This window comes from Lutjanus erythropterus, chromosome 10 (assembly GCF_056507025.1).
Source record: "Lutjanus erythropterus isolate fLutEry1 chromosome 10, fLutEry1.hap2, whole genome shotgun sequence".
NCBI classification, from domain to species: Eukaryota; Metazoa; Chordata; class Actinopteri; order Lutjaniformes; family Lutjanidae; genus Lutjanus; species Lutjanus erythropterus.
Genome location: NC_139326.1, coordinates 242094 through 264593, shown reverse-complemented (window position 1 = coordinate 264593; position 22500 = coordinate 242094). Strand labels below are relative to the sequence as shown.

General features: G+C 45.8%; 1 protein-coding gene across 1 annotated transcript in view; it reads right to left on the bottom strand.

Moving 5' to 3' along the window:
* LOC146319687 (disabled homolog 2-interacting protein-like) overlaps positions 1–22390 on the bottom strand; it is a 28025-nt gene extending 5635 nt beyond the window's left edge. The window contains exons 1-17 of the mRNA XM_084727704.1: positions 22230–22390; positions 21669–21743; positions 20575–20693; positions 20153–20255; positions 16985–17070; positions 15524–15633; positions 7103–7247; positions 6843–7015; positions 6126–6397; positions 4962–5170; positions 4426–4570; positions 4170–4314; positions 3800–4036; positions 2444–2633; positions 1415–1647; positions 1097–1188; positions 526–1005 (exon numbers count right to left, since the gene is read on the bottom strand). Of these exons, the coding sequence (XP_084583830.1) occupies positions 526–1005; positions 1097–1188; positions 1415–1647; positions 2444–2633; positions 3800–4036; positions 4170–4314; positions 4426–4570; positions 4962–5170; positions 6126–6397; positions 6843–7015; positions 7103–7247; positions 15524–15633; positions 16985–17070; positions 20153–20255; positions 20575–20693; positions 21669–21729 (2800 nt within the window). The 5' untranslated portion in view covers positions 21730–21743; positions 22230–22390. The remainder of the gene's footprint in view (positions 1–525; positions 1006–1096; positions 1189–1414; positions 1648–2443; positions 2634–3799; positions 4037–4169; positions 4315–4425; positions 4571–4961; positions 5171–6125; positions 6398–6842; positions 7016–7102; positions 7248–15523; positions 15634–16984; positions 17071–20152; positions 20256–20574; positions 20694–21668; positions 21744–22229) is intronic.
* Positions 22391–22500: the final 110 nt, after the last annotated feature.

Sequence of the window (22500 nt, the reverse complement as noted above, 5' to 3'; positions counted from 1 at the left end):
TAGACTTCCTGTCCTACCTGTAGGTTTCCTGTCCTACCTGTAGGTTTCCCGTCCTACCTGTGCACTTCCTGTTCTGCCTGTGGACTTCCTGTTCTACCTGTGCACTTCCTGTCCTACCTGTGGACTTTCTGTCCTACCTGTAGGTTTCCTGTCCTACCTGTGCACTTCCTGTCCTACCTGTAGACTTCCTGTCCTACCTGTAGACTTCCTGTCCTAGCTGTAGACTTCCTGTCCTATCTGTGCACTTCCTGTCCTACCTGTAGACTTCCTGTCATACCTGTAGACTTCCTGTCCTATCTGTGCACTTCCTGTCCTACCTGTAGACTTCCTGTCCTACCTGTAGACTTCCTGTCCTACCTGTAGACTTCCTGTCCTAGCTGTAGACTTCCTGTCCTAGCTGTAGACTTCCTGTCCTACCTGTAGACTTCCTGTCCTACCTGTAGACTTCCTGTCCTATCTGTGCACTTCCTGTCCTACCTGTAGACTTCCTGTCATACCTGTAGACTTCCTGTCCTAGCTGTGGACTTCCTGTCTTACCTGTTAGTGTCTCAGTGAGGGACAGCGCCCGTCTCGAGTACTCCTCGCCGCTGCTGCTGCTCGACATGGCCGACATCCTCTCGCCTCTCTCCCCCGCTCCCAGCCCCACTGACATCTGGGTGAGAAATGCCGGTTTGGTTGCCATGGCGTTCCTGTCATCAGCTGTTCCCTGTGACCCCACTGAACCATCTGAAGGCGTGGCATCCGTCTGTTGCCGCGGTGACGTGGTGGTCATGTGATACACAGGGTTCTGGAAGGAGAGGGGGAGGAGTCCCGTCCTGCGTTGCCACTGGCTGTCGTCAAGGCCGTCACTTGGGGAGGAGTCCTGCAGATCGACCAGGGACAGACTGCGGCTCTCATTGGTCAGCTCTGGCCCCTCCCTCCGGCCCCCGTTGGTCATTTCATATGCCGCCTCGTTGTCATTGGGCTCCGAGTACGACGAGCTTGGCGCAGGAGAACCCTGCAGGCCTGCAGGAAGTGACATCAGCAGAACAGGAAGGTCAGAATCAGAGATCAAACTAAGGTCAGCAGGTCTGTATCAATAAAGGTCAAAGGTCACCTGATGCCGGCTGCAGACTGGATCCTTTGGTGACGAAGAACAAATCTTTGTTCTCTGGAGTCGGAGATGGAAGTCTGGTGAAATCTACCAAACTACACACACACACACACACACACACACACACACACACACACAGACACACACACACACACACACACACACACACACACACATACACACACACACACACACACACACACACACAGTCAGAAGAACCAGTTTGATTGTAATAATGAAATGTTATCAATAAAGTTTCCTTCTGGATTATGAATGACATGAGTTTAATGCTAATGCTAACAGCTAACACATGATGCTAACCCCCCATCCAGTCCGACCCCGCCCTGCAGGCCAATGGAGGGATTGCAGGTCGCCAGAGGAGGAGAGAGGGGTGGAGACAGAGGTGGCGGGGACAGAGGGGGTGGAGACACCACACGCTGGGGCTCTGGAGAAGAAACCACACCTCCGGGATTAACCACGCCCCCTGGGTTAGCCAGAGCTACAGACACATCTCTGAGTATCCGTGGAAGAGGACCGAGCTTCGCCAGACACGACTGCAGAGAGAGAGAGACAGAGAGACAGACAGACAGAGAGACAGACAGACAGAGAGACAGACAGACAGATGTGTAGGAGACAGACAGGGACAAGTTAAATTAGTCAGTGACTTACAGGAGAAGTTTAACACTTTGGTAAATCCTCCTCTGCTCTTCTGTCTGCAAGTTTGATGTTCAGATTCTCTGCACCATCAATGTAAAACTACAGAATTCAGACTGGAACCAGGATTTGTCCAGGACCAGCAAAATCCAGCAGAGGCTACAAGAAGCCTGTGGACTAATCCAGATCAAATCCAAATGATGTGATGTTCTGTCCTCTCTTCAACACCAACAGTGTGCAACACAAGCTAACATTAGCTTAAAAATCAGTCAAATACATAGCTAACATTAGCTTGCTTGCTATTACAGATGAATTGCTAGCTACACTAGCCTCTAGCTAATGTTACAAAATACTGTGTTAAGTGGATAACGTCAGCTAATGCCTGTGGCTGATCTGATTGGTTAAGTGTCATCTGGAGTTTGTTTTGCTGCTGTTGCTTTGTAATATTGGCTGATAAAACATTAGCATCATGAAGCTAATAAACCAAACACACATGTGTCCACACAGTGTGAGTGACAGCAGTTCACTTAACAGCCACCAGGTGTCACTAATAATGAGAAAAATCATTGACAGAATGTAAATAAAGTTTAAAGACTCTCTTCAGTCCAAGGTCTTCTGTCACCACTGTGAAACCACTGAATGAACCAGGAGGTCCAGACATGGTCAGCTGTGTCACCTGGTCAGGTCACATGTTACCTGGTCCAGCTCAGTCAGCAGTGTATGCAGGCTGGACAGCTCCCTGCCGAGGTCGATGTAGCCATCAAAGCCGGCCGTGTGGTTCAGTCCGTCAGGGTTCGAGATCTCCTGCAGGAAACGCTGCATGCTGCTCCACTGACGCTCCACAAAGTCGTTCATGAACAACATGTACTCCTCTTTAGTCCCAAACCTGCAGGGGACAGGTGAGAGGACAGGTGAGAGGACAGGTGAGAGGACAGGTGAGAGGGAACAGGTTAGAGGACAGGTGAGAGGACAGGTGAGAGGGAACAGGTGAGAGGGAACAGGTGAGAGGGAACAGGTGAGAGGACAGGTGAGAGGGAACAGGTGAGAGGACAGGTGAGAGGACAGGTGAGAGGGAACAGGTGAGAGGACAGGTGAGAGGACAGGTGAGAGGGAACAGGTGAGAGTGGACAGGTGAGAGGGAACAGGTGAGAGTGGACAGGTGAGAGGACAGGTGAGAGGACAGGTGAGAGGGAACAGGTGAGAGGACAGGTGAGAGGACAGGTGAGAGGGAACAGGTTAGAGGACAGGTGAGAGGGAACAGGTGAGAGGACAGGTGAGAGGACAGGTGAGAGGGAACAGGTTAGAGGACAGGTGAGAGGGAACAGGTGAGAGGACAGGTGAGAGGACAGGTGAGAGGGAACAGGTTAGAGGACAGGTGAGAGGGAACAGGTGAGAGGACAGGTGAGAGGGAACAGGTGAGAGGACAGGTGAGAGGGAACAGGTGAGAGTGGACAGGTGAGAGGACAGGTGAGAGGACAGGTGAGAGGGAACAGGTCAGAGGACAGGTGAGAGGACAGGTCAGAGGGAACAGGTGAGAGTGGACAGGTGAGAGGACAGGTGAGAGGACAGGTGAGAGGGAACAGGTCAGAGGACAGGTGAGAGGACAGGTCAGAGGGAACAGGTGAGAGTGGACAGGTGAGAGGACAGGTGAGAGGACAGATGAGAGGACAGGTGAGAGGGAACAGGTGAGAGGACAGGTGAGAGGACAGATGAGAGGGAACAGGTGAGAGGGAACAGGTGAGAGGACAGGTGAGAGGGAACAGGTGAGAGGGAACAGGTGAGAGGGAACAGGTGAGAGTGGACAGGTGAGAGGACAGGTGAGAGGACAGGTGAGAGGGAACAGGTGAGAGGACAGGTGAGAGGGAACAGGTGAGAGGGAACAGGTGAGAGTGGACAGGTGAGAGGGAACAGGTGAGAGGACAGGTGAGAGGACAGGTGAGAGGGAACAGGTGAGAGGGAACAGGTGAGAGTGGACAGGTGACGTCCACAGTACAGGTCACAGTGCTTTACAAATATTCCTCTAGTTCTTTCACAATAAAAGCTCAGACTAACTTGCTGAAGTTGGCGAGCGTCTGGATGACTTTGGCGATGAGGGTTAAAGTTCTCGCCGAGCGTTCGTCAGGGTATTCCTGCATCAGGTCGAACAGCGACGGTGACATCACAGCCGGACACAGGAAGCGCAGGAACAACGAGGCACTGATGAGACGCTCGCTGATGTCTGGTCGCCCCCGGTTACCGCACTCCTGTCGCCACGACGCAAACACCTCCTTCAGTTCCCGGGGGAAGACTCTGAATGTGAAGGGACAGGCGTTAGACACTGATGTATACTGTGTGTGTAAACATGCTGACAAAATACAATATATGTGTTTTAGCAGCATGAAGTGGGTATATATTTTGTGTATATGTATGTATGTATTTGTACCTGTATGAGTCGAGGATCTTGCAGAAGGCGAGTTCGCAGCACATCCTCAGGTTGGCCTGATGTTCTGCGAGGTCAGAGGTCGCACAGCGAGATGGGTCAACCTCACAGTTCTCATCTGACTCGTACAGAGCTTTAATGAACTCACCTGGACACACGCAGACACACATTACACACAAAGCGTTAATACACACTCTGTCCTTTCCTGTCAGGTGTGTGTTGCTGTGCTGTTGTGTTACATGTCACATGACGTGAGTACCAAGGGCGTCCTGAAGGTACTTCTGTCCAATCAGCTTCAGATATTCCTCTATACTCTTCGTCGCCAGTGTGTTCTCTCTGAAGATCAGCTGGTCGTTGTCACGGCAACGGTCCACCTCTGACATCATCAGGTCTGTCAGAAAGTCCTGCACAGAAGGGTCAAAGGTCACCTCCTGACTGTACAGAAGTCAACTGACCCTGTTTGACGGGGTCATGTGACCAGACAAACTCTCACATGAGTTTATATTAGTTTATTTGACGGTGCCTCCAGTGGTTGTTTCAGAAAAGGACACTGTGGCTTTAAGACGAACATATGAAGTGATTACAGCAAAGATGGACGTCATTAAAACATCTTTACATTTCACATTAAACAGAATCATTATTTTTTTAATCATTTAATGACTAAATGGCGAAATTCAACAATTCAAAGTTTTGGCTTTCGTTCTGAAGGTGGTGGGGTCAGGAGTAGTGGGCAGGGTTATGTATTGTGGACGCCATTGTTGCAGTGGGCGTGTTCACATCAGTAGGCGGGGTTACCTTGGCCTTGCCAGTGCTGTGCAGGATGTGTACGAGGGCAGCGGCGAGCTCTTCTTTGGCTCTAAGGCTGATGGAGGCCTCCAGCGTGTTACAGAGCAGCAGGTAGTTGGAGCTGATGTACTCAGCGAACTCTTTGTACTGCTCCATCGGCAGGATGATGATACTCTGATAACGAGCTTTGATCCGCACCGTCGGCACTGACGACTTACCTGAAACACAAGAACTCACCTGAAGATCATCAAACCTCCAACAGGAGCTAAAAACTCCGCAAATAAACTCCTGATGAGATAAACTGCTGATGAACTCGTCTGTAGTTTTCTGTTTTACATTCAAAGCTGTGACTAAATCCTGAACCCTTAGTTTCGTCTGTCAGGCACCATAAGCTGTGAGCGTTAGCATGTCTGGCTAACTAATGCTAGTTTACTAGCTGCAGTAACTTTACCTCCAGACAAACTTGTCAGATCCACTGCATCATTTGTTCTGTGGGGGTTTGAGGAGGAGGATGAGGACTGATGAAGAATCAAAGTGGGTCGATGATGATGCGTCTCTCTCTGGTTCTGTCTCAGGTCTAAACCGGGTTAGCTTAGCTCTTATCCCGGCTCTCTTCCTGTGGTGATCGTGGTCCAGCTGGTCTGGCTCGGTGACCCGTCTCAAGGTCCGCTGCACTAATCGAGTCCCTGTGTTTCCTTTTCCCACGTTAATGAGTGTATTTCTGTCATCTATCATGTAGATATACCTGCTGTATTTCACCATCAAGCTAGCTTTAGCATCAGTCTGTTAGCATTAATGTACGCAGCTGTTAGCTAACTTTACAGAAACACTTTCACAGGGTTCTTGTTCCGTGTCACGTCTGTCAGTATATTCAGGGCTCATAAAGAGCTGAGTGAAGGTGAAGATATATCAGTGTCTGTTAAATGTTTTCTCAGCCAATCACATCACTGGTCTTATAGCACTAAAACAGCCGAGCCAATCACAGCTAAACGTGATAACGACAGCACAGAGTGTCACAACATGAAATCTGATTTTCGGCAGGAAAATAACAGAAATAAAAATAAAGAAACTGATTGAGTGATGATCACATCAAATCAATGATATTTTATCAATAATTCTCACGTGTCTCACCTCGTGCTTAGTTCAGTAATTACCGTTACACAGTCTACATACCCCTGCTGGTACTGGGCGTGCTCACTGAGTACCACTTCTCCACCAGCTGTCTGCCGGTCACCGTGGCGACAGGGATGTTGACCAACCCGACGTAGCTGCTCTTGTCCTTCTTCCTTTTCCTGTCAGTGTCTTTGTAGAGATGAAGAGTGACAGCGTTGATGGACGGCAGACTGCTGAAGTCAAAACGTTCTCCCCAGAAGATGTTGTCCGTCTTCAGTTTACACGACGTCCGCGCGTACAGACTGTCATCCAGACACAGCTCGCAGAAGTACCTGGAGTACAAATACTTAGTTACATCTGAACACAAACATCTGAACTTTCTCCTCCTCACTTTTTCTAAACAGGTTCGTTACTTTAGTTTGACTTTGAGGTGAATTATTGATTATTGTTATTTTGCATCATTGTGCGCCGCCTTCAAACATCAAGACTGATTTCAACCTGAACGGACGAAACAATAAGACACAGAAAAGACGACTGACTGGAGGATCATCAGAGGACATCAGGACAGACAGGACAGACGGGACAGACGGGACAGACAGGACAGACAGGACAGACGGGACAGACGGGACAGACAGGACAGACGGGACAGACAGGACGAGACGGAAAATACTCTGTTTGCCTTCTGACGTCTTGTTAAGTCTAATATCTAGTAAAAGACATAAAGAGACAGAAAAGACATTCTGCTGTCAGTTCTGCTGTCAGTTCTGTCGTCTGTACCTTTTCTTGGCGGGCAGGTCTTTGGCCTCGATCACCCACACCGTCAGGACGTTCTCCAGCCTCCTACTGTTGTCTTTGTTGGGATGGACGGCTCGTCTCAGGTTCTCCATCCATTTGTCTCGTTCTGCTGCCGAACGACACGAGAAACACTTTGTTCCCGTCGAGGTGGTTACCTAGGAGACACAGGGGTCAGAGGTCATCACCACAGAAACACCGCGGCGGTCAGGTGTACCGTGTGTTATGTTGTGTGTGTGTATGACCTCGAAGCAGTAGTCCTGGCCCAGCAGGGACGAGTGGACTGGTTTGATGATCACTGATTGGTCCATCCTGAGCTCCAGAGACGACACACAGCCGGCACTTAGCAAAGACTCCTGGCTACCACAATGCAGCCGCCGCATCACACACCTGGAGGAGCAGGTAACACAGTTTACACAATAACATCTGGATGCCCCCTGGTGGCTGGCTGCAGTATAGGTCATAAGCCCCGCCCCCTCATGATGATGTTTGTTCAAGTGATTATTTTTCTCATCAGTTTGGTTTGAATTAGTTATTTGTTTCACGTCATGATTGACAGCTGAAGTCTGCTCGTCACTGTTGATGGTTTTAGACGGACCAATCCCTCTTTTAACACCATCAAATCTCCTCGTCGGCCATTTTCTTGGAGGAAGATCAACATCTTGAGGAAACTTCTTCAGACCGTCTACCGATCATCTGAGGATGAAGATGAAGAACCATCCTAAAGACCTTGGACCTTCTCTGTGTCTGCAGCTCCAACCCTGATCACTACTGTGCACGATATTTGAGATATTTTGGCCTCATGTTCGTACAGTAGGAGGAAGAGGAGACGTGGCCACCATCTTTATTTACACATAAATACACAGCACATATAAATTACGCGCTCTGAAGGCCACATGAGTTCAGTCTTGGTGGGTTTTTATTCCACACTTTTATGTAGATGATAGTCTTTTGTAGAGCTCGGCCTCTTCTCTGTGTGATTATCACTGTACAGTCCACCTTTAACACATTTCAGATCTATTATCAAACATACATTTGTTTTTGACCAGCTGTGTTGGCAGGGTCTCAATATTGTGGCTCCACCCCCGATCACTACTGCACAGACATCACCAGAACAAGATGGCAGTGCTCATATCAGAAATGTTTTTGACTCAGTGGAAGGAGACGGAGACGTGGCCATCTTTATTTACAGTCTGTGTTTTAATCTTTAACCTAAGTGTGATGCAGTTTAGTAGAAGCTCCGGATCAGATCCTGAACTGGTCGACTGGTTCGTCGTTCATGTGATCTGTGATAAACCAAAGACGCTGACGCACAATGTTTGGTCTGTGCACATACTGACGAACAGTCTTCAGGCTGAATCTCAGTCTGACAGTCCAGAACACAGAGTGAAGCCTTGAACCTGGACTCTTCCTGATGGCCAGCGACAGTTAGTGTCACCACGTCAGGCTAGTAAATTTAGCAACTCATCTTTGATCCTTCAAGTGGTAAAAAATAATTAAGCACAGTATTTTCTGGTTCAGCCACCAGCTGTGTGTGTTTGTGTGTCAGACTCTGACACACCAGAGTGGTTGGTTCTTTCTGTTCTGTCCCTCTTCTGACCACCTTCCTCTCTGTATCTTCAAGAAGTAACTTTAAAGCACATTACTCAACACGACTGACTCATGAGTGCAGTCGCTGCTGCTGACAGGTTGAGGAGGGACAGCGAGGAAACTGCTGTTTAAAGTTTAAAAACTTTTAAAAACTTTAAAAAGTTTCCTCCTGACAGGAAAGGAGTCAGAATCAGAGCGACTGTGGTGTTTCTTCCTCCAGAAGCCCCGATCTGTCCCTGATTCTCTCCCCAAAGCTCCGCGGCTCTCAGCAGCCGTCTGTCGGCTCTGTCCCTCAGCTCCACCCCTTCGTCCCCACGGGACAATCTGCAAAAGTCCTGTGACAGACGGAAGTTAACGTGACTGAAGGTTAAGTCAAAAGTACCCGGATGAGCTCGATTCTCCTCAAGATCTTTTTTTCTGATAATTCCATTTTATAGCAACTTTCCGGCAACACATATTCACACGCACGCACAGCTGCGCTAGAAGAACAGCCAATAGAAACGCCTGGTCCCTGAGGTGACCTCTGATTGGTCTAGATCTAAGACCACTTGATTTACAATTTGCTGAAAGGTTATTATGAACTTATTGCTTATTGATGCCAAAAATATGTTGCCTACCACAACTTTAATTGATTATTCAATTAATCACCAACTGTTTTGACAATCGATTAATCGGTCTGAGTAATGTTTTAAGGACTAGAAAGTTAACTGAAGTCAGACGCTCGGCTGCTGGAAGTCTGCGTTCTGCACGATGTGGAAGATTCTGTCATCTTATACACAGAGTTTGGCTCCACCTCCACAGACTACCAGACCCGCTGTTCTCCTTGTCTATGACATCACAGTGAGGGAGGGGCCAGAGAATCAGCTGATGTCAACTTCCAAAATCCCAAAAGACGAACTGATGTTGAGCAGTTTTTACATTCAGTGTGTGTTCTGTTCAATCAATGTACTGTCAATCAATCTGTCAATCATTTTCTTATATGAATTAATTAGTTGTTTGGCCAATAAAATATCAGAAAATGGTGAAAAGTTCATTCTGTCACAATCTTGTCAATTACACATATGTCAGCGCGCTCCACCTGTTTTTACATGTTTTCACCTATTTTTCAACTAGTGATCAATCTGGCAATAATTTTCCCACTAATCAATAAGTTGTTTGGTTCATAAAATGCCAGAAAATGTTGATCAAAGTCCAACATGACGTCCTCAAATGTTTTGTTTTGTCCTCAACTCAAAGATATTCAGTTTACTGTCAGAGAGGAAAGAAACCAGAAAATATTCACATTTAAGAAACTGAAATTAAAAAATAACTGATAAATTGCTGCAGCTCTAATCAGCTGATTTTAAAAACACAGGAGGGGGTCAACAGTGACCTCTGACCTCTAACAACAAACAGACACACACTCAGGTGTGATCCATCCTGATATGAACAGGATGATCTGTCAGTGCTGCTCGTTATCTCTCATCATTACCTTAACAAGCTGCTTAATACTAATATAGCTGCTTACAGCGCTAATTCTCCTGTGTGTGTGTGTGTGTGTGTGTGTGTGTGTGTGTGTGTGTGTGTGTGTGTGTACACTGTGGATTAATCCTGTTTAGCTAAACATGTTGGCTAACAGCGTGCAACTAGCCTAGCCACATGCTAACATACCAGGCTAGCTGTGTGCAGACCGGAGCCAGGCTAACACACACACACACACACACACACACACACACACACACACACACACACACACACAGACACACACAGAAACGCAGCATGCATGGTCATGCAAATCAGGTAGAAGACGCCACCATGCACACACACGCTGCAGCATATTATTCAGACTCACAGAGGACAAAGGCTGTTAATGCGTGCAGAGGATCAGTCAGATACTCACCGAGCATCCTGTGTGAATGCTGAGGAGGAGGAGGAAGAGGAGGAGGAGGAGGAGGAAGAGGAGGAGGAGGAGGAAGAGGAAGAGGAGGGGGGGCGGTTATGGATTCATGTTCTCTTTCAGCAGCGAGCAGGAGCAGGAGGAGGAGGAGGAGGAGGAGAAGAGAGGAAGAAAGATGGAGAAGCTGCTGATCCTGACGCTGTTTGGTCGAGAGGCTGAAGACCCGTCTGTCTGTCTGTCTGTCTGTCTGTCTGTCTGTGCGTTAGCTTGCTGCTACTGATGCTACACGGCTCCAGCAGCTACATCTCCCTCTCTCTCTGTCTGTGTCTTTATGTGACTCGACCTCCCTCTCTGTCAGCAGTGGCCCCTCCCTGCAGTGAGGCTGCCCTACTTCCTCTCTCCTCCCCCCTTCCCCCCTCTCTCCTTCCCCTCCACCTCTCTCCTCTGAGCATTACTCTCTCTCTCCATCGTTCATCACCCCCCTCCGCCAGAACATTGTGTTTTTGACTTTAACCTTTCTGACTCCATCACCTGTGAAATAACAGATCCTTCTGCTCACCTGTCAGCAGTTACACCCACAATTATCCAATAAACCAATCACAAACCTCCAGATTAGCAGCGGCGCGTGAATCCAGCAGAAGTATTTGACAGAGACACTGATTGGTCAGAGATCAGCAGGTTTATAAAACTCTGCGTTGATGTTGTGGTGGTGCATTTATCACTTCTGGAGCTGAAGCCGACTCACTGGTCCACACTGCAGGTAAAAGTCCTGCCATTGGTCGCTTGCTCCATGTGGTATTGTGGCATCCATTACCTACATTTTCAAAGTCCCAAGGAAACAAGAGCAACCGCCAAGCTGCAACCTACATGCTGAAAATGGCAAATTAGCTCCTGGGATGCTAACGGTAGGAATATAAACAAGCTAACAGCTGTTAGCAGTGATGTAGTCATTTTAATGCCAGAGCTCAACTTCCCCCTCAACACTGTTCTGCAGCAGCACCATTGCTCTTCGCCCCGCCAAGCAAAAGTATCTGCGTTTTTTAAACCAACCGTACGTGGCGAGGCGGGAAACACAGGTAGCCCTGCGGCCAGTGTTAGCCAAAATGAGAGCATCTCTCTCAGCCTCGACCACAGCGCTTGTCAATCTCCTGCCGCTGTTAACGTCGCCACGACTCGACCCAAACACACCTGTTCAGCCCTCCAACCGAAGCACGCAGTCAAAAGCTGCAGACGGGTCACCGCCGTCAGTCTGACTTTGATCCAACATGGCTGTCAGACTGTAGATCAGGGGTGTCAAACTCAGGTTCAGGAGCCACATTCAGCCCAATTTGATCTCAAGCGGGCCGGACCAGTAAAATTAAAGCATAATCTATTGATTATTCTGTCAATTAATCGAGTAATCAGATAAGAAATATTGCGTGTTCTACACGTTCTGATTTTCTATTACATTATTTTTGCTTTATTTAAGAACAATGTAAATTGGTAAATTGCTAAAGTAAAAATTCTCAGTAAAGTAACTTTACTTTTACTGTTTTTATTTTACTTTTTACTTTTCTTTTCAAGTACAAAGGTAAAAGTAAAGGAAGTAACATCTGCAGAACCACAAACAGAAGATGAACGAACTCTTTGAACTGAAACACCAGAACGTTTTGATCACATGTTAAAATCACATTTTTCTTCTGGAGCAGGACAGACACTCCCAGACCCCCAGAGGACAGAGGACAGAGGACAGGGGACAGAGGACAGAGGACAGAGGACAGAGGACGGGGGACAGGGGACAGAGGACAGAGGACAGGGGACAGAGGACAGAGGACAGGGGACAGAGGACAGAGGACAGAGGACAGAGGACAGGGGACAGGGGACAGAGGACAGAGGACAGAGGACAGAGGACAGGGGACAGGGGACAGAGGACAGGGGACAGAGGACGGGTTTACCAACATGCCACCTTTTTCTCCTCCTCAGGTTTGTATTTAATCATCAAAAAATACCAATAAGAAAACATTAAAGTTACAACAACAGCAATAAAAATGTTGCTTTTTCAAAAAAGGAAACAATAACATGCAAAATATTTAAATTGTAATGAAGTAAAAACACTAATACCACAAAGTAAAAATACCTAAATAAAGAATCTGAGTATTTTTTCCATCACAGCAGGTCAGAGATCAGTGTTTCAGTGAATAGTTTTATTTATGGCGCCCGCCACATTAAAAACATCGACACCACCACATGATTTCATATTTTTGGAGCTGCACACCTGTTTTGGTCGTGTCTAGAAGGTAACTCTTTATTTGCACAACTCTACTAAAATAATCAAACTCTCGATCTTTCACAGGTCTAGGGTTCCCTTCTAGACACGACCCTCTGTCTGTCTGTCAAACTACAGACAGCAGACTGTCTGTAAACAGCAGGATGTTAAACTCTGCAGTGTTTCACACAAACACTTTATTTGTGTGAAACACAGGTTTGGTTTGACACCAACTTTGTCATTTGTATTTTTAATCAGTCCAAGAGGACGACGGTATCAGTGATTGATTATTGATCAGTCTGTCCTCCTCTCCTCCCTCACCTGTTCACTCTGCTGTGAGAAGATCTGAAAGTTTCTCACAGACAAACACAGACTCTCCTGTTTTACGTTTAGGCCTCTTTATACAGTTGTTTCATTTTATAAGAGCATCTGGTTGGTGATGATGTCATCAACCATCACATTAGTTTCTGCATGGATGGATGATGGATGGGTGGATGATGGATGGATGGATGATGGATGGATGGATGATGGATGAATGATGGATGGATGGATGATGGATGGATGATGGATGGGTGGATGATGGATGGATGGATGATGGATGAATGATGGATGGATGGATGATGGATGGGTGGATGATGGATGGGTGGATGATGGATGGATGATGGATGGATGATGGATGGGTGGATGGATGGTGGATGGATGATGGATGGATGGATGATGGGTGGATGATGGATGATGGATGGATGGATGATGGATGGATGGATGATGGATGGATGATGGATGGATGGATGGATGATGGATGGGTGGATGATGGATGGATGATGGATGGATGGATGCATGGATGGATGGATGGATGGATGGATGGATGATGGATGGATGATGGATGGGTGGATGATGGATGGATGATGGATGGGTGGATGATGGATGGGTGGATGATGGATGGATGATGGGTGGATGATGGGTGGATGATGGGTGGATGATGGATGGATGGATGATGGATGGGTGGATGATGGATGGGTGGATGATGGATGGATGATGGATGGATGATGGATGGGTGGATGGATGGTGGATGGATGATGGATGGATGATGGATGGATGATGGATGGATGGATGATGGGTGGATGATGGATGATGGATGGATGGATGATGGATGGATGGGTGGATGATGGATGGATGATGGATGGATGATGGATGGGTGGATGATGGATGGATGATGGATGGATGATGGATGGGTGGATGATGGATGGATGATGGATGGATGATGGATGGAATGATGGATGGATGATGGATGAATGATGGATGGATGGATGATGGATGATGGGTGGATGATGGATGGATGATGGATGGATGGATGATGGATGGATGATGGATGGGTGGATGATGGATGGATGATGGATGGATGGATGATGGATGGATGGATGGATGGATGGATGGATGATGGATGGATGATGGATGGGTGGATGATGGGTGGATGGATGATGGATGGGTGGATGATGGATGGATGATGGATGGATGGATGGATGGATGGATGATGGATGGATGATGGATGGGTGGATGATGGGTGGATGATGGATGGATGGATGATGGATGGATGGATGATGGATGGATGATGGATGATGGATGGATGGATGATGGATGGATGGATGGATGGATGATGGATGATGGATGGATGGATGATGGATGGATGATGGATGGATGGATGATGGATGGATGATGGATGATGGATGGGTGGATGATGGGTGGATGATGGATGGATGGATGATGGATGGATGATGGATGGATGGATGATGGATGGATGGATGATGGATGGATGGATGATGGATGATGGATGGATGGATGATGGATGGATGATGGATGGATGGATGATGGATGGATGATGGATGATGGATGATGGATGGATGGATGATGGATGGATGATGGATGGATGGATGATGGATGGATGGATGATGGATGGATGATGGATGATGGATGATGGATGGATGGATGATGGATGGATGAGGGCCTATTGTTTCTTACTGCACCTGCTCTAAGTGTCATGGAGACGTGACGCATCATATGAAAACGTAACTAGTTCACCTCCAAGTCTCTGTGCTAAATGGCAGAACCATACTGTCCACCCACAGGGAGGGCGCCGCCTGTTTCATTACGATGCTGATCTCAGCGGAGGTTTGAACATATTTAATGAGGAAGCGGTGAGTCTGACATCACAGACTGTAAATAAAGATGGCCCCCACGTCTCCTCTTCCTCCCACTATATAAAAATGAGGCCAAAATATCACAAATACAAGGGCTGCCATCTGGTTCTAGTGATGTCATTTGGAGTCTGTGCAGTGGTGATCAGAGATGGAGGCGTGGTATCAAGGTCCACCTGGATCAATGACGAGCAGACCTCACCTTTTCATATCATCAAGTAGCTAATTAAAACCAAACTGATGAAAAAAATAAACACCTGAACAAACATCAGCGTAATGAGAACGAACAAACAAAACAGAAACCATCTCTGGGAAACATTCAGGACTCCAACTCATGATCGTTTTCACTGTTGATTAATCTGTTGATTATTTTCTTGATTAATCAATTAGTTGTTTGGTCCATAAAATGTCAGAAATGTTGAATGTTGACGTCCTCAAATGTCTTGTTTTGTCCACAACTCAAAAATATTCAGTTACTGTCAGAGAGGAAAGAAACCACCAAAGAAGAAACCACTTCATCGATTATCAAAATAGTTGCCTGTTATTTTACTAGTTAATCAATATTCAATTAATTGTTGCAGCTTAAGAAACATCGTGTACTTTGATGTTTCAGTTTGGTCCACGTCCCAACTGCTAACATGGAGGGGGCGGGGCTTGTGAGCTTCAGCTCCTCTCTCTTTACTGTCAATGGTCTGGCCATCACGTACCACACAGTGGAATTCTGGGTAACTGATGATCAATAATGTATCGATAACAGGGTTACCTGGTGTCTGCGGTGGCCATCAGGTCAGACCTCATGCTGCTCGGACGAGACAGTTTGGGCTGAGAACGAGTCCGACGGAGAGACTGTTTCAACCTCCGAGACAGATAACCCTGAAGAAGACGAAGACCATGATGAGGACTGATACATTTCTGATCATTTATATTGATTTTCATCCATCCAGTGTCTCTGAGTGTCTCAGTCAGTGTCTCCATGCCTCTGTCAGTGTCTCTGTCAGTGTCTCTGTCAGCGTCTGTGTCAGTGTCTCCATGTCTCTGTCAGTGTCTCAGTCAGTGTCTCCATGTCTCTGTCAGTGTCTCTGTCAGTGTCTCCATGTCTCTGTCAGTGTCTCCATGTCTCTGTCAGTGTCTCAGTCAGTGTCTCCATGCCTCTGTCAGTGTCTCTGTCAGTGTCTCCATGTCTCTGTCAGTGTCTCAGTCAGTGTCTCCATGCCTCTGTCAGTGTCTCTGTCAGTGTCTCAGTCAGTGTCTCCATGTCTCAGTCAGAGCCTCAGTCAGTGTCTCTGTCAGTGTCTCTGTCAGTGTCTCCATGTCTCAGTCAGTGTCTCCATGTCTCTGTCAGTGTCTCTGTCAGTGTCTCTGTCAGTGTCTCTGTCAGTGTCTCCATGTCTCAGTCAGTGTCTCCATGTCTCTGTCAGTGTCTCAGTCAGTGTCTCCATGTCTCTGTCAGTGTCTCCATGTGTCTGTCAGTGTCTCTGTCAGTGTCTCCATGTTTCTGCAAGTGTCTGTCAGTGTCTCCATGTGTCTGTCAGTGTCTCTGTCAGCGTCTGTGTCAGTGTCTCCATGTCTCTGTCAGTGTCTCTGTCAGTGTCTCCATGCCTCTGTCAGTGTCTCTGTCAGTGTCTCCATGTCTCAGTCAGTGTCTCAGTCAGTGTCTCTGTCAGTGTCTCTGTCAGCGTCTGTGTCAGTGTCTCCATGTCTCTGTCAGTGTCTCTGTCAGTGTCTCCATGTGTCTGTCAGTGTCTCTGTCAGCGTCTGTGTCAGTGTCTCCATGTCTCTGTCAGTGTCTCTGTCAGTGTCTCCATGCCTCTGTCAGTGTCTCTGTCAGTGTCTCCATGTCTCAGTCAGTGTCTCAGTCAGTGTCTCTGTCAGTGTCTCTGTCAGCGTCTGTGTCAGTGTCTCCATGTCTCTGTCAGTGTCTCTGTCAGTGTCTCCATGTGTCTGTCAGTGTCTCTGTCAGTGTCTGTCAGTGTCTCCATGTGTCTGTCAGTGTCTCTGTCAGTGTCTCTGTCAGACACAGACTCAGAGTCACTGACAGGAGGAGGCTGCTGTCTGTCTCTCACTGTGTCACCTGTAGGTGGAGCCGCTCAGCTGATCCACAGCTGACAGCAGCTCAGCTCTTGTTACCATGGAAACAGCAGACTGATCCCAGCTGGAAGGATGTGTGTGTGTGTGTGTGTGTGTGTGTGTGTGTGTGTGTGTGTGTGTGTGTGTGTGCGCTCACCGTCACTCTGGCGGTGGGCGTAGCGTCCACAGCAGAGGCAGAGCTGCTGGGCATGCTTTGTCGGCGGACGCCTCTCTCTGGAACATCTGGAACAGACAGAGTGCATCATGGGAATGAGACTTCTGTAGTTGTTTCAGCAGCGGTCGGCCATGTTGGCTCCACAGCTGTTGCTGTGGTAACTACTGGTGACAGGGTTGCCATGGTTGGCATGGTGACCAGCAGCAGCAGAGTGTGTTAGGAACATCATCTGATCAAACAACACAATCACAACAAATATCAGTGACTGTAATCAATAAGTATAATCAATAAATATCATCTAAGGCTGCAACTAATGAATCTGTTGATAATTTTCTCAATTAATCGATTAATTAATTCTTTTCCAATCTTGTCAGCTGAAAAATACGTTTTTCAAGTTTTTCCTGTAATGATCATTTTCATTATTGATCAATCTGAAGTACAAATACTATTATAATAATAATATTGATTATTGTTATTTTGCATCATTGTGTGTCGCCTTCAGACATCAAGACTGATTTCAACCTGAACGGACGAAACAATAAGACACAGAAAAGACAACTGACTGGAGGATCATCAGAGGACATCAGGACAGACGGGACAGACAGGACAGACGGGACAGACGGGACAGACAGGACAGACAGGACAGACAGGACAGACGGGACAGACAGGACAGACAGGACAGACAGGACAGACGGGACGAGACGGGACGAGATGGAGACAATGTGAAACATGTAAAGTACCAAAAGTGACGTAACGAGACAAAAACTACTTAAAGTGGTCAGATTGTGAGACGGACAGAGACGCTGTGGTGGAGAAAAGACGAGGTTCAGTTCTTTGTACAGTGGAAGCAGAAACTTTTTACTTTTATACTCTGAGGACATTTCAGAGTGAATGAAGCCGTTGGTTTGTTCATCAGGTCACTCTGCTGGTTGTGAACAAGTGAATCTGTAATGAGCAGAACTGACTGCTACTGACTGACTGCTACTGACTGACTGCTACTGACTGACTGCTACTGACTGACTGCTACTGACTGACTGCTACTGACAAACTATTCTGATATGATACAATCTATATGTAGAAATGACATTTAACTCATCAAACTCATGTAATTATAGATGTGTGTAAGTGAGCTGATTAAACGATGACTGCTGCTAATTAAGTTACACATCTACAAAGAACTGCAGATAATAATTATTGGTGATTAATGAACATATCTTTAATTACATGAGCTACAATTATTCATGTGATTATATCACATCAGAAATCTGCTGATTAAATGTTCAATTAAATAAACTCGTCTAAATATGTGGACATGTTTTACAGCTTAGAAACTGTGTGCGTGTGTGTGTGTGTGTGTGTGTGCGTGTGTGTGTGTGAGTGTGTGTGCGTGTGTGTGTGTGAGTGTGTGTGTGTGTGTACGCCTGTGTGAGTGTGTGTGTGTGTGTACGCCTGTGTGAGTGTGTGTGTATGTGTGTATGTGTGTGTGTGTGTGTGTGTGTGTGAGAGACTAATAACTCTGGAACATCTGTCTGAGCGCAGACACACACACAGGCGTACACACACACACACACACACACACACACACACACACACACACAGACACACACACACACACACACACACACACAGTTTCTAAGCTGTACAAAATGATTTCTGACGTCTGAATCAGACTTTGATCCTGACAGTTAAACTCACTGATGATTCATGTATTGATCAGTTATATTTATCTATCAGTTACGTGACATCAGGGTTCAGAAGATCTTATGTTTGGACAAACAAAAGCAGACAACTTAAAAATATTGAAGCTCTGGATAAGAACCACTTAGAGCTGCAACAATTAATCAAATCATTGATTATGAATCAATTATCAAATGAACCACCAACAATTTTGATAATTGATTAAGTGTTTTGAGTCTTTTCTAATTAAAAAAAAGTCCATATTCTCTGATTTCAGTTTGTTAAATGTGAATATTTTCCTCTCTGACAGGAAACTGAAGATCTTTGAGTTGAGGACAGAACGAGACGTTTGAGGACGTCATCTTGGACTGATAATTATTTTCTGGCATTTTACGGACCAAACAACTAATTGATTAGTGTAAAAAATCGATCAGCAGATTTGTCACTAGTGGAGCGCTCCACCTGTTTTCACATATTAGGACCTATTTTTTTAATTGATCAATCTGGCAATATTTTTTTCCACTAATCAATTAGTCATTTGGTTCATAAAATGTCAGAAAAATGTTGATCAAAATCCAAGATGACGTCTTCAAATGTCTCGTTTTGTCCTCAACTCAAAGATCATCAGTTTCCTGTCAGAGAGGAAAATATTCACATTTAACAAACTGAAATCAGAATTTGGACTTTTGTCATTAAAAAAATACTCAGACCAATTAATCGATTACAAAATTATTTGGTGATTATTCGATTAATCACTGCAGCTCACGTGTTCATGTTCACAGGCAACTGTGACCTTTGACCCCTTCAACCTGCAGCATCTTCAGCACCAACTCTGTCTGAGCTGCTGCTGGTGTTGCCATAGTAACTGACCTGAGATTTCAGATTATGAGATTATTATTGTAATATCAAGATTAAATAGGACAGCAAATCCTGCTGCAGTCAGCAAACACACACACACACACACACACACACACACACACACACACACACACACACACACACACAGAAACACAGAAACACACACACACACACACACACACACAGAAACACACACACACACACACACACACACACACACACAGAAACACACACACACACACACACACACACACACACACACAGAAACACAAACTGAACTTCAGTGAAACAGAAAATATTTTTCTCTTCTCACCGCTCAAGTCTTCAAAGTCTGCATCAAACTCCACATCCATCATCTGTCTGTCTCTCTGTGCCTGTCTGTCTCTGTCTGTCTCTCTGTGCCTGTCTGTCTCTGTCTGTCTGTCTGTGCCCGTTTGTCTCTGTCTGTCTCTGTCTGTCTCTCTGTGCCCGTCTGTCTCTGTCTGTCTCTCTGTGCCCGTCTGTCTCTGTTTGTCTCTGTCTGTCTGTCTCTCTGTGCCCGTCTGTCTCTCTGTGCCCGTCTGTCTCTGTCTGTCTGTCTCCTGCAGATTTTTAAACCCCTCACATCCTCCTTACCTTTGGGGGCGGTGCAAAGAGGTGCTGAGGTCACATGGAGGGTGTATCTTAGCAACCAGACAGTACAAGTCTCCGCCCTCTCGGTCAGAAGCAGAGGATGAACCTGAAGACAAGGAAGAAGAAAAAGAAAGACAGGAAGAAGTTTAAAGTTTTCTGTTTTCAGTTCATGAAATGTGTTTTATTATGAAGCGGCTTCAGAACAAAATGTTGATGTAGTTTGGTTTTTAGACGACGAAGATAAAGAACACGAAGAAGAAGATGAGGAAGAAAAAGAAGAGAAAGAGGAAGGCAAAGAACGTGACGAAGACGATGAAGATAACGAAGATAAATTAGACAAAGAAAACAACGAAGAAGAAGATGATGAGGAAGACAAAGAACAAAAAGAAGATGAAGAAGCGCTCAAAGTGTCTGAATGTTTTTACCTCCAGGTTGTTGAGCATCACCAGCTGAGAATCTGACAAGATGCAAAACATTTTACTCCAGACATCAGGCTCCGCCTTCCGACCACACGACAGCCAATGGATGGAGGCGCTCTTCAGCTCTGTGACATCATCACATCCTCAGTTTATTCCAACAGTAGTGACACAATCTTCCATCTTTTCTTAAAGACAAACTATAAAATCAACACTGAAAACTGAAGTGACATTAACGTCCACATTCTACAAGGTGACATCATCGCTGCGAAAATATTATATTTTATTATAAATTAATGAGTATTTACACACATCCCTCATTTTATACCACGTTCATTAATCAGGTCTTCATGATTTTAACTTAATTGACTGAAATATGTCTTTATTCATCATTCAGTCATCATGGCGCCCTTTAATAAAGCAGCTGAAGTCATCGGTGACATCATCAACACTAGTTTATGGTTATTAAAACAACTGCAGCAGGTTACAGTCGGTATCTACTCTTACATTTTATATTTTTCATCATTTTGTGTTTGTAGTTGGAGTCATCAAGCTCAACATGTCGTCCTGTCACAGAGAAATATTGATTACTATGAATAATTAATGACCAATAAATAACTAAACAATTGATTGATTAGTGGAAAAATGATCACCAGATTGATCATGTGAAAACAGGTGGAGCACACAGACATGTCATACACACATCTGTTTACAGGGTAAACTTAGAAATGCAATAAATGACCATTTTATGATGAATAATTGATTGTATTTATAAATCATACGGCAGAATCATCAAAAAATTTAAATAAATGCATGCCAGGATTATTTCCTGGATGTTTATCTATTCTATTCTTCAATTATCTGATTATTTTATACTTTCACTTTGTTGTGCAGCCCTGCTTTATATAATGATAAATAAATTATGTATTAAATATAAATAATAATAATATAAAAATATGACATTCATGCCAATAAAGCCTGTTGAATTGAATCAAATTACCTTGAAAAACAATAAATATTGTTACTTGATAACGTACAGGAAAACAAACACGTTTTAAGTAAACAACAACAAGTAAATATCATCTCTGTCTGATCTGACTCACCAATCACATTCATCCAGCCCATGTGTTGACACCTGGACAGGTGTTTGACCAGCTCCTCCATGGCAACGGGACCCTCTGAGAACCACAGAGAACAGGATTCTGGGTAGTCTACAGGCTGATACCACTGACCTGTCTGTCTCTGACCAGGACACACACACACACTTGAGGCAGACAGACAGGTAGACAGAGATAGACAGAAGTAGAAAAGACAGGTAGACACAGAAAGAGACAGACTGAATAATGAGTCAAATCACACAGGTAGGACTGGTAAACACAGAAGATGGCAGAGAGACAAGCAGACAAACAGACAGCGACAGGTGGGCTGACAGCAGGACAGACAGGTAAACAGGGAGGGAGACAGGTAGATAGGGACAGACGAGTCAAATGACACAGGTACACATGGAAAAGTAGACTGGGACACAGGAAGACAAATGCAGATGTCAACAAAGTGATATGAAGACAGGTAGAGAGACAGACAGGCAGACAGGTAGACACAGAGACAGGTAAACAGGTACAGGTGGACAGACAGGTAGTAAGACCGACAGGTAAACAGAGACTCACAGGTATAAAGAAATGTGGAAAGTGAAGCTCGCTTCTTCAGCTGTTGGTCGGTCACTGCTACTGTACCCGTCTGTCTGTCTGTCACCTGTCTGTCTGCAGGGACCCTCAGGACAACCACAGACACACCAGAGCTGTCTGACTGACTCTTCGTGTGTGTGTGTGTGTGTGTGTGTGTGTGTGTTGATTCTCACGTGTCGTTTAACTCCATAATGGTCTTAACAGATTATCACCTGTTGCACTCTCACTGCTGCGCACACACACACACACTGAA